The sequence below is a fragment of the Mobula hypostoma genome, chromosome 30 (assembly GCF_963921235.1).
Source record: "Mobula hypostoma chromosome 30, sMobHyp1.1, whole genome shotgun sequence".
Lineage (NCBI taxonomy): Eukaryota > Metazoa > Chordata > Chondrichthyes > Myliobatiformes > Myliobatidae > Mobula > Mobula hypostoma.
This window is the reverse complement of record NC_086126.1, coordinates 4133142-4145848: the sequence shown is the minus strand read 5'-3', so window position 1 is coordinate 4145848 and position 12707 is coordinate 4133142. Positions and strand designations below refer to the sequence as shown.

At 51.2% G+C, this 12707-nt stretch overlaps 1 protein-coding gene across 4 annotated transcripts in view; it reads right to left on the bottom strand.

Moving 5' to 3' along the window:
* Positions 1–12490, bottom strand: part of eml3 (EMAP like 3) — an 82763-nt gene extending 70273 nt beyond the window's left edge. For 2 of the 4 annotated variants that reach the window (XM_063036486.1, XM_063036490.1), the window contains exon 1: positions 12269–12489. In XM_063036486.1, the coding sequence (XP_062892556.1) occupies positions 12269–12296 (28 nt within the window). In that variant the 5' untranslated portion in view covers positions 12297–12489. Of the gene's footprint in view, positions 1–12268 lie in introns of all 4 variants that reach the window. The other 2 variants (XM_063036487.1, XM_063036488.1) reach the window with 2 other exon arrangements.
* Between the last annotated feature and the right edge of the window lie 217 nt (positions 12491–12707).

The following is a 12707-nucleotide window of genomic DNA, read 5'->3' as shown; positions in this document are numbered from 1 at the left end:
GGCCATTCAGCCCATCGAATCGCCTTCGCCATTCAATCATGGGTTGATCCAATTCTTCCAGTCGTCCCCACTCCCCTGCCTTCTCCCCATACCCTTTGATGCCTTGGCTAATCAAGAACTTATCTATCTCTGCCTTAAATACACCCAATGACTTGGCCTCCACAGCCGCTCGTGGCAACAAATTCCACAGATTTACCACCCTCTGACTAAAGTAATTTCCCCACATCTGTTCTAAATGGACGTCCTTCAATCCCGAAGTCGTGTCCGTTTGGCTTAGATTCCCCTACCATGGGAAATAACTTTGCCATATCTAATCTGTTCCGGCCTTTTAACATTCGGAATGTTTCTATGAGATTCCCCCCTCATTCTCCTGAACTCCAGGGAATACAGCCCAGGAGCTGTCAGACGTTCCTCATATGTAACCCTTCCATTCCTGGAATCATTCCCGTGAATCTTCTCTGAACCCTCTCCAATGTCAGCATATCCGTTCTAAAATAAGGAGCCCAAAACTGCACACAATGCTCCAAGTGTGGTCTCACGAGTGCCTTATAGAACCTCAACATCACATCCCTGCTCTTATTCTCTATTCCTCTAGAAATGAATGCCAGGATTGCATTCGCCTTCTTCACAACTGACTCAGCCTGGAGGTTAACCTTTAGGGTATCTTGCACGAGGACTCCCAAATCCCTTTGCATCTCTGCATTTTGAATTCTCTCCCCATCTAAATAATAGTCTGCCCGTTTATTTGTTCCACCAAAGTGCATGACCATACACTTTCCGACATTGTATTTCATTTGTCACTTCTTTGCCCATTCCCCTGAACTATCTAAGTCTCTCTGCAGGCTCTCTGTTTCCTCAACACCTCCCACTCCCCCACCTCCAATCTGTTCAGGCTAATGTCACACTAACCATGGTGCCCCAAATGAACAACTGTTGCTCCCCATTTCCACCTTAAGCAAGCCTGCCCCAATTTTTAAAACAGTGCCACTTTATTCCAGATTCCCCCCCCCCCATGGGATGAAACACCAGCTCCACACCCACTCTATCCCGCCTCCCTTGGGATTTTATACCTTTCAGTTAGAGGCAGGGTAGGTAGGTAATTAAAATCTTATTTCTCATGGTCACCATCATAGAACCATAGAACCATAGAACCATAGAAACTACAGCACAGAAACAGGCCCTTTGGCCCTTCTTGGCTGTGCCGAACCATTTTCTGCCTAGTCCCACTGACCTGCACACGGACCATATCCCTCCATACACCTCCCATCCATGTATCTGTCCAATTTATTCTTAAATGTTAAAAAAGAATCCACATTTACCACCTCGTCTGGCAGCTCATTCCATACTCCCACCACTCTCTGTGTGAAGAAGCCCCCCCTAATGTTCCCCTTAAACTTCCCCCCCCCTCACCCTTAACCCATGTCCTCTGGTTTTTTTCTCCCCTTGCCTCAGTGGAAAAAGCCTGCTTGCATTCACTCTATCTATACCCATCATAACTTTATATACCTCTATCAAATCTCCCCTCATTCTTCTACGCTCCAGGGAATAAAGTCCTAACCTATTCAACCTTTCTCTGTAACTGAGATTCTCAAGTCCCGGCAACATCCTTGTAAACCTTCTCTGCACTCTTTCAACCTTATTTATATCCTTCCTGTAATTTGGCGACCAAAACTGAACACAATACTCCAGATTCGGCCTCACCAATGCCTTATACAACCTCATCATAATATTCCAGCTCTCATACTCAATACTTCGATTAATAAAGGCCAATGTACCAAAAGCTCTCTTTATGACCCTATCTACCTGTGACGCCACTTTTAGGGAATTTTGTATCTGTATTCCCAGATCCCTCTGTTCTACTGAATTCCTCAGTGCCTTACCATTAACCCTGTATGTTCTACCTTGGTTTGTCCTTCCAACGTGCAATACCTCACACTTGTCTGTATTAAACTCCATCTGCCATTTTTCAGCCCATTTTCCCAGCTGGTCCAAATCCCCCTGCAGGCTCTGAAAACCTTCCTCACTGTCTACTACACCTCCAGTCTTTGTTTCATCAGCAAATTTGCTGATCCAATTTACCACATTATCATCCAGATCATTGATATAGATGACAAATAACAATGGACCCAGCACTGATCCCTGTGGCACACCACTAGTCACAGGCCTCCGCTCAGAGAATCAATTCTCTACCACCACTCTCTGGCTTCTTCCATCGAGCCAACGTCTAATCCAATTTACCACCTCTCCATGTATATCTAGCGACTGAACTTTCCTAACTAACCTCCATGCGGGACCTTGTCAAAGGCCTTACTGAATTCCATGTAGACAATATCCACTGCCTTCCCTTCATCCACTTTCCTGGTAACTTCCTCGAAAAACTCCAACAGATTGGTCAAACATGACCTACCACGCACAAAGCCATATTGATTCTCCCTACTAAGCCCCTGTCTATCCAAATGCTTGTAGATTCTGTCTCTTAGTACTCCCTCCAATAACTTACCTACTACCGACGTTAAACTTACTGGCCTATAATTTCCCGGATTACTTTTCGATCCTTTTTTAAACAACGGAACAACATGAGCCACTCTCCAATCCTCCGGCACTTCACCCGTAGACAGTGACATTTTAAATATTTCTGCCAGGGCCCCAGCAATTTCAACACTAGTCTCCTTCAAGGTCATCATTATGCGCCGTGTGGTATGACATCATCACTCCGTGCCGTGTTGCACGATGAGGGCGAACACGGTCTTTCTATGAATACGATTGTTCTTGGCAACTTTTTTCGACAGAAGTGGTTTGCCATTGCTGCCTTCTGGGCAGTGTCTTTACCGGATGGGTGACCCCTTCCCCCATTATCAATACTCCTCAGAGATCGTCTGCCTGGCGTCAGTGGCCACATAACCAGGACTTGTGAAACGCACCGGCTGCTCGTACGACCATCCACCACCTGCTCCCATAGGTCCACCTGACCCCGATCGGGAGGGCAGGGCAGGAACCACACCTTGCCCAAGGGTGACCCGCAGGCTAGCGGAGGGAAGGAGCAAACTGCGCCTCCTCTGGCAGGGATGAATCCCCACTCGGCCATCCAAAATCTGATACTGCCGCAGCAAAACAACTAATTTCACAACATGCGCCAGTGATAATGGACCCCACTCGGATTCTGTCCGGACATTTCCGCCCTGGGGAGTGAGGATTCTTTCCTCTGCCTTGTCCACGCCTCTGTTGATTGCTAGGGTCTATTGGGAGGGAGGGGGTGGTCCGCGTGAATCCTGGGCTCGGACGTGTGACTCAGACCTCGCCTCTGGGGTGGTCTGCTGTCTGTTGTCTGTTCCCAGGCTAGGGGAGGGATAGAGCACCTCACACTTCCTCCGGTACAGCTGTATCTCCACCCCACTACCCACGGTCTCATGGTGTGCTGGGGGAGGGGGGGTTAACGAAAATACAAGGGAGGAAGTTAAGCCACAGAGGGAGAAGATTAAAGTCGAAGGATTGGATTTTTTTTTTCCTGCCGTGTAAACTTCCAAACGCGCAGCAAAAACGTATCGCTGGCGTCGAACCAAATCCGCGAGGACTGTACGGCGGCAGCCCGCAAGCGTCGACAAGCTCCCTGCAGGTCCCATACCTGCACGTCACTAACCTGAGACCGCACTCCGGCGGAATGCGGGAGGAAAAAAGTCCAAAGTTCAAAGTAATTTTTGTTATCAAAGTTTGCATTCCGTACAACCCTGAGACTAATTTTCCTGAGGGCGTACTCAGCAAATCTGTGGAATGGTAACTATAGCAGGATCAACCAGAGTGCAGAAGATAACAAACTGTGCAAATGCAAATGTAAATAAATAGCAATAAATAATGAGAACATGAGATAAAGAGTCCTTAAAGTCAGATCATTGGTTGTGGGAACATCTCAATGGATGGGCAAGTGAGTGTAGTTATCTCCTTTTGTTCAAGAGCCTGACGGTTGAGGGGGAATAACTGTTCCTGACCCTGGTGGTGTGAGTCCTGAGGCCCCTGTACCTTCTACCTGATGGTAGCAGCAAGAAGAGAGCATGGCCTGGGTGGTGGGTGCCCCCGATGATGGACGCTGCTTTCCTGTAGATGTGCTAAACGGTTGGGAGGGTTTTACCCACAAGACCATAAGACATAGGAGCAGAATTAGGCCATTCAGCCCATCGAGTCTGCTCTGCCATTCAATCGTGGCTGATTCTGGATCCCACTCAACCCCGTACACCTGCCTTCTTGCCTTATCCTTTGACGCCCTGACCAACCAGGAAATGATCAACTTCTACCTTAAATATACCCACGGGCTTGGCCTCCACTGCAGTCTGTGGCAGAGCATTCCACAGATTCACTACTCTCTGGCTAAAAAAAATTCCTCCTTACCTCTGTTTTAAAGGGTCACCCCTCAATTCTGAGGCTGTGCCCTCTAGTTCTGGATACCCCCACCAAAGGAAACATCCTCTCTATATCCATCCCATCTAGTCCTTTTTACATTCGGTAGGTTTCAATGAGATCCCCAGGCATTCTTCTAATTCCAGTGAGTACAGGCCTAAAGCAGCCAAACACTCCTCATATGTTAACCCCTTCATTCCCAGAACCATCCCTCTGAACCTCCTCTCGACTCTCTCCAGTGCCAACACATCTTTTCTAAGATACGGGGCCCAAAACTGTTGACAATACTCCAAGTACAGCCTGACTAGTGTCTTATAAAGGCTCAGCATTATCTCCTTGCTTTTACATTCTATTCCCCTTGAAATAAATGCCAACATTGCATTTGCCTTCTTTACCACAGGCTCAACCTGTAAATGAACCTTCTGGGAGTCTTGCACGAGTCCCCCTGCACCTCTGATGTTTGAACCTTCTTTCCATTTAGATAATAGTTTGCACTATTGTTCCTTTTACCAAAATGCATCATACATTTCCCAACACTATTCCATCTGCTACTTTTTGTCCATTCTTCCAATTTGTCTAACTCCTGCTGCAAACACATTCCTTCCTCCGCACTGCCTACCCTCCACCTATATTCGTATCATCCGCAATCTCTGCAACAAAGCCATCAATTCCATTATCTAAGTCAATGACAAACAATGTGAAAAGTTGTGGTCCCAATATTGACCCCTGAGGAACACCACTAGTCACTGGCAGCCAACCAGAAAAGGTCTTTTTTATTCCCACTCGCTTCCCCCTGCTTGTCAGCTATTCCTCTATCCATGCCAATATCTTTCCTGTAACACCATGGGATTTTATCTTGCTAAGCAGCCTCATGTGTGGCACCTTATCAAATGTCTTCTGAAAATCCAAGTAAATGACATCCACTGCCTCCCCTCTGTCCACCCTGCTTGTTACTTCCTCGAAGAACTCCAACAGATTTCTGTTCTGCCTGGTTTGGAAATTGCACCATCTCGGATCGCAAGACCCTGCAGCAGATAGTGAGGTCAGCTGAGAAGATCTTCGGGGTCTCTCTTCCCGCCATCACAGACACTTACACCACACGCTGCATCCGTAAAGCAAACAGCATTATGAAGGACCCCACGCACCCCTCATACAAACTCTTCTCCCTCCTGCCATCTGGCAAAAGGCACTGAAGCATTCGGGCTCTCACGACCAGACTGTGTAACAGTTTCTTCCCCCAAGCCATCAGACTCCTCAATACCCAGAGCCTGGACTGACACCAACCTACTGCCCTCTACTGTGCCTATTGTCTTGTTTATTGTTTATTGTAATGCCTGCACTGTTTGTGCACTTTATGCAGTCCTGGGTAGGTCTGTAGTCTAGTGTAGTTTTGTGTTGTTTTACGTAGTTCAGTGTAGTTTTTGTATTGTTCATGTAGCACCATAGTCCTGAAAAATGTCTCGTTTTTACTGGGTACTGTACCAGCAGTTATAGTTGAAATGACAATAAAAAGTGACTTGACTTCACTTGAGATTTGTCAGGCAAGATTTCCCTTTACAGAAACCATGCTGACTTTGACGTATTTTATCATTAGTCTCCAAGTACCTCGAAACCTCATCCTTAATAATAGACTCTAACACCTTCCCAGCCACCGAGGTGAGGCTAACTGGCCTAAAACGTCCTCTCTTTTGGCTTCCACCCTTCCGAAAGAGTGCAGTGACGTTTGCTGTGATGGGCTGGGCCGATTCCTCTACCTGTTGTAGGATTTTCTGTTCAGAGGCTTTGGTGTTTCCCCTACCAGGCCGTGATACAGCCAGTCAGTACACACCCTCCATCACCTACACACCCGGAACATCCAGAGGAAACCCACACAGACACGGGGAGAACGTACAAACTCCTTACAGGCAGCGACGGGAACTGAGCTCCAATCGTAGCGCCCGAGGAGTAACGGTTTAAGGTATCCCTCCAGCCATAACAGAATTCAGACAGAATAGAGTGTCGCAGTCACAGAGAGAGCGCAGTGCAGGCTGGCAATACGGTTCAAGGGGCCACGACGGGGAGGATTGTATCCATAGGTTCCCTCGAGGGGGCCATCCGAGAGTCTGACAGCAGTGGGGTACAGTCTGGTGGGACGTGCTTTCGGGCTTTTGTATCTTCTGCCTGATTGGGGGGTGGGGTGAGAGAATAAAATGGGAGAAAGCGACAATCCACAAACACGAGAAGGCCCACCAACGGCGCAGGTTGCCCGGGGCGACTCGCACGAGGTGCTGCAGGAACTCAGCAGGTCAGGCAGCGTCAGCGGAGAGGCACAAACAGCTGGCGTTTCGGGCCGAGACCCTTCGTCGGGACTGGAAAGGAGGCGGGTGGGGGGAGATGCCAGAATAAAAAGGTTGAGGGGGGGGGAGGGGAAAGAGGGCAAGCTGGAGGGTGAGAGGTGAAGCCAGGCGGGTGGGAAAGGTCAAGGGCTGGAGAGGAAGGAATGTGAGAGGAGAGTGGACCATGGGAGAAAGGGAAGGAGGAGGGGACCCAGGGGGAGGTGAGAGGCCAGGGTGAAGAGTAGAGGAAGAGGGGAGGGGGAGGAATTTTTTCTTTAATGACTGGGGTGGGTGGGGTAGGCTGCTTTAGCGAGGCATTGGGAAGTGCAGACGGAGACCGCGGAGGATACCTGCACCGCGCTCTCTAACGGTAACACGGCAGCTCATGAAGAAAGCGTGTCCTCGGGAGCCTGCAGAGATTCAGCACAACGTCTAAAACTTCGACAGACTTCTATAGACGTGCGGTGGAGAGTGCATTGACCGGCTGCATCACAGCCTGGTACAGAAACACCAATGTTCTTGTAGAGAAAACCCTACAAAAAGTAGTGGATACGGCCCAGTCCATCACGGGTAAAGCCCTCCCCGCCATTGAGCACATCCACATGAAACGCTCTCGTAGGAAAGCAGCGTCCATCATCAGAGACCCCCACCACCCAGGCCGTGCTCTCTCCTTACTGCTGCCATCGGGTAGAAGATACAGGAGCCTCAGGACTCATACCATCAGGTTCAGGAACAGTTACTACCCCTCAACCATCAGGCTCTTGAACAAAAGGGGATAACCACACTCACTTGCCCATCCATTGAGATGCTCCCACAGCCAGTGATCTCACTTTAAGGACTCTTTATCTCATTATTTATATTTGCATTTGCACAGTTTGTAATCTTCCGCACTCTGGTTGATCCCGTTTACAGTTACTATTCTATAGATCTGCTGAGCATACCCATAGGAAAACGAACCTTAGGATTGTATGTGGTGGCGTATATCTACAGTAGTGTGGTAAGAAAATTTACTTTGAACTTTGAACTACATTCTGGTATTGTTTCACCTCGTGCTACCTCAAGGTATTGATGTCACAGGTGGGGGGGTGGGGGAGATGCCCTTAAGTTTTTAGCAGCTTAAATAACAACAGTGAACTAATGTCAATAACGTGGTCAGGTGACCATTAGATCACAGAGGCACAGGAGCAGAATCAGGCCATTCAGCCCATCCAGTCTCCACTATCAACCATCAGGCTCTTGAACCAGAGGGGATAGCTTCACTTGCCCCATCACTGAACTGTTCCCACAACCTACGGACTCACTACCAAGGACTCATTGTCTCATGTTCTCGATATTTATTGCTTATTTATTTATTATCGTTATTACTTTCTCTTTTATACTTGCTTTTTTTGCACATTGGTTAGAAAACTCAGGTTGGTGGGGTCTGTTACGGTTATTATTCGATGGATTTATTGAGCTTACCCGCAAAAAAAGGGTATCCGAAGGTTGTATATGGCGACATGTACGCAGTTTATCTCCGGCCACAACCTTGTCGCGCCTCAGCGACCCGGAGAGCTATGTTGGCTGGAGTCAGGGCTTTCTGCTTTGGTAGGGTCACCCACGCCAAACAGGGTCAGAGGGCAGGGGTCGGACTAAGAGTGGTCCACCGGTCCTCTGGGTTCGGGGGTTCGGCTCAGGGCCGACGACCCCGACTGGTCAAACAAGATCGCGAGGGGAACGGCAGCGAAAGATGCTCGGCACCTGAGCACGATGCCGTGGATAGGCAGATGGGGGACCTCCTAAATGCCAGCGGAGTGATGGGCAAGAAGTCAGCAGAGGTGGATCTAGATAGTAAAGTGACCTCGAACTTTGAGACCGCTCTGTCATTCCGTCACCATTTTATGATCCCTCTCGACCCCATACTCCTGCCCTCGCCCCGTGACCTTTGCCACCCTAAGACAAGACCCCGAGACATAGGAGAAGAACCAGGCCGTTTGGCCCAAATGGGATAGCACGGGTGGGTATAAGGGTTAATATGGAGGAGGTGAGGCGAAGGTCGGGCTTCTGCATTACCACTCTGCGACTCTGCTTGTGGTTTTGGAGCTGATTTGCATGCCTCCTGCGGGCTCCAGGTCTTATTTTTAATAAAAAAAATAAAACAGCGTGGTCACGCAGACCACAAGCTGAGGGCTTGGCAATTCTCGGGGGGTGGGGGGGGGGAGACTGTGTGCCAAGCCTGGCCTGCCAGCTGTGCCCTCTCCCCAGGCTGGCAGGGACGTCAGAGACTCCATTCTCGCCTCCTTGGCTGACCGCACGCGGGCTCCACGCTCCCTCTCCCCGCAGGAGACCAGTTCACCCACCCCGACACTGAACTGTTCCCCACAAGCTCTGGACTCGCTTTCAAAGACACTTCCTCTCACATTCTCAATGTTTACTGCTTAGGTTTTTAAAAAAAATTTCGTATTTGCACAGCTTGTTGTCTTCGCATACTGATTTTGTTTTCCCCCATCCTGTGTGTGGTCTTTCATGGACTCAATGGTGTTTCTTTGCAATTACTGTGAATGCCCACAAGAAAATGAATCTCGGGCTGGTATAGGGTCACACATGTGTACTTTGATAATAAATTCACTTTGAACTCCCCGTGACAAACTGCCCCCCATTTCACGCTGTAACAAAGAATGCGCTCACATTGGAGAGGGGCCAGAGGAGGTTCACGAGAATAATCCTGGACTGAAAGGGTGAATGTATGAGGCACATTTGATGGCTGTGGGTCTGTTTCTTGCTGGGGTTTAGAAGAATGCAGGGGGAGGGGGGAGGATCTCATTGAAACCTATTGAATATTGAAAGGCCTCAACAGAGTGGACATGGAGAGGATGTTTCCTATCGTGGGGGAGTCTAGGACCAGAGGACACAGATAGAGTGGATGTGGAGAGGATGTTTCCTATCGTGAGGGAGTCTTGGACCAGAGGACACAGATAGAGTGGATGTGGAGAGGATGTTTCCTATAGTGGGGGAGTCTAGGTCCAGAGGACACAGATAGAGTGGATGTGGAGAGGATGTTTCCTGTAGTAGGGGAGTCTAGGACCAGAGGGCACAGATAGTGGGTGTGGAGAAGATGTTTCCTATAGTGGGGGAGTCTAGGACCAGAGGACACAGATAGAGTGGATGTGGAGAGGATGTTTCCTATAGTGTTGGGGTCTAGGACCAGAGGACACAGATAGAGTGGATGTGGAGAGGTTGTTTCCCATAGTGAGGGAGTCTAGGACCAGAGGACACAGATAGAGTGGATGTGGAGAGGATGTTTCCTATAGTGGGGGAGTCTAGGACCAGAGGACACAGACAGAGTGGATGTGGAGAGGATGTTTCCTATAGTGGGGGAGTCTAGGACCAGAGGACACAGATAGAGTGGACATGGAGAGGATGTTTCCTATCGTGAGGGAGTCTAGGACCAGAGGACACAGATAGAGTGGATGTGGAGAGGATGTTTCCTATAGTGATGGAGTCTAGGACCAGAGGGCACAGATAGAGTGGATGTGGAGAGGATGTTTCCTGTAGTGGGGGAGTCTAGGACCAGAGGACACAGCCCAGAATAGAGGGATATCCATTTAGAACGAAGATGAGGAGGAATTTCTTTGGCCAGATGGTGGTGAATCTGTGGAATTCATTGCCACAGACGGCTGTGGAGCCCAAGTTATTGGGTATATTTAAGGCAGAGGTTGATAGGTTCTTGATGAATCAGGGTGCCAAAGGTTACGGGGGGAAGGCAGGGGAATGGGGTGGGGAGGGATAATAAATCAGCCATGATTGAATGGTAGATCAGACTCAAACTTGCGCTTTTCACCTTAAACGTATGCCCTCTATTGTCAGACATTTTGACCCTGGGATAAAAAAGATGCCGTCCGTCTACCCCATCCAAGCCTCTCAGAGTGTTGCCACTCGGGTTGGCACCAGAAGGCGTGGAGACACTTGCGGGCTTACCCGCAGCGCATCCCTTAACGCATTTCACCGCACGTTCCCATGCGCGGGACATAGACGAGCAGTTTCGGATCGGGATGTCCGCACAGGCACTGCACTTGAACCAGAATCTGGTTCATTACTGCTGACGTGCCAGAGGTTTGGCAGCAGCACAGTGCAAAGATTTAAAATTAATTTTAGCCAGGCACGGAATGGCGAGTTTAATTAGGCTGGCGTGACAGCTCGGTCCGAGGCCGGCTCCTGCACCATACTGTTTTAACGTGTGCCTTGTCCCCTCAGGCACACACGCCTCGCTCGCCCCAGCCCAGAGAGGTCCGCGTACCGACTCACCCGGGACCCCTCTCTATACCGCGGCCTCCCCCGGTCCCCAATCTACATGGGAAGATCCCACAGACGGAAACCTTACCACTACCCGGGGAGCGGGAGAGCGCACGGCTGTGTGGTGGCACGGTTTACAGTACCAGGTTCAATACCCACTGCTGCCCGCGAGGAGTTTGCACGTTCTCCCCGTGACCGCGTGGGTTTCCTCCCACACAGTCCAAAGACGTACCGGTCGGTGGGTTAATTGGTCATTGTAAATTGCCCCGTGATTAGGCAAGGGTTAAATCTGGGGACTGTGGGCAGCACGGCTCAAAGGGCCGAAAGGACTTGTCCTGTCTCTTAGTAAATAAATAAATACTATTTATTTCATTCAGAGACGTGGCGGGGAACAGGCCCTTCCCTCAACCGACTGATTTAATTGTCGCGGGACAATTTACAATGACCGAATTGACCCGCTGACCGGTAGGGCTTCGGACCGCGGGAGGAGACCAGGACACCCAGAGGAAACCCACGCGGTTACGGGGAGAGACCGTACAAACTCCTCACAGAGGGCGCCGGGAATGAACTCTGAACCCTGACCCCCCCCACCCCCCTCCCCAGAGCTGGAATAGAGTACTTATCACCTCACTGTCCTGGGGGAGGAGTGTGGGCATGCCTCCCCCTCAGAATCCCCTTCCGGGGGGGGGGGATGGAGGGATTGGCTGACCCACTTCCCCCCCCACACATCCCAACAGAGGGAGGACGCCCAAATGTCATCATTGTGGGGGTGGGTGCTCCATCCCGTCCAGAGGGGGTCAGGGCCCCTCTCCCCCCCTCACCCAAGACAGAACAACACTAACCAAGGGCGCTCTTCCCCACCCCACCCCACCCCCCCCGCACCCAGCCACGGCTACCGGTGCACGGGAAGATCCCAGTAGTTACCGGGCAAAAGGTGGGCGTGAGGCGGAGCGCTGGCCTCGCACGTGATTACCACCTGGCGGGATCTGCCCCGCGCCCTGGCGGGGATAAACTCCCACTTGCCCCGCCGGCTCGGACCCCGCCACCCCTCGGGGTCCCGACACGAGACAGGGGGACTGTGTCCGGGCCGGCGACAGCCAACGAGACTACTTCCTGTTCGGAAAACGGGCAGGAGGGGGTTAAAGTCGCCCCGCCGACCCGCAGGCTGTCAATTTCAGGATAGGAGAGCTCCCGATCCGGGACCGGGACCCGGACCTGACCCCCACTACTTTTAACCCCCTCCCTCCTTCCAAAAAAAACTTGTGCAAATCTTTTCAGTTGAGTTTACTCACGAAAACTGTGAGCTGTGGAGTCGTCCATTCCGGGCCGATTTCGGGGAGAGGGGGAAGGGGGGGAGAGGGAGGGAGTAGGAGGGGAGGGGAGCGGAGCGGGCCCTCGGGGAGATCAGAGGCACAGCAAGATCCCAGCTCAACGAGCGCCCGGCCGGGAGGGCGCCAGGGGAAGCGGGGCCATTGCGACAGGGCGGATCGGACGCGAGTGCGCGCCGCCCCTTCCCGGTGTCGGACGCTCCTCCTCCCCACCGCCCCCTCAGGTTCGCGCAACTCCCGGCCTCGGCCTTGGAGGGAGCGCCGCGCCGCTGCTGGGGAGGGGGAGGGGGAGTGAGGGATCCCCGCATTGTGGGTGGGGGGGGTGTGAAGATTCACGCAGTCCATGGGGACGGTGCGGGAGCTCCGCGCCTGCGGGGAAGAGGAGCGAGGGAGCGCCGCACCG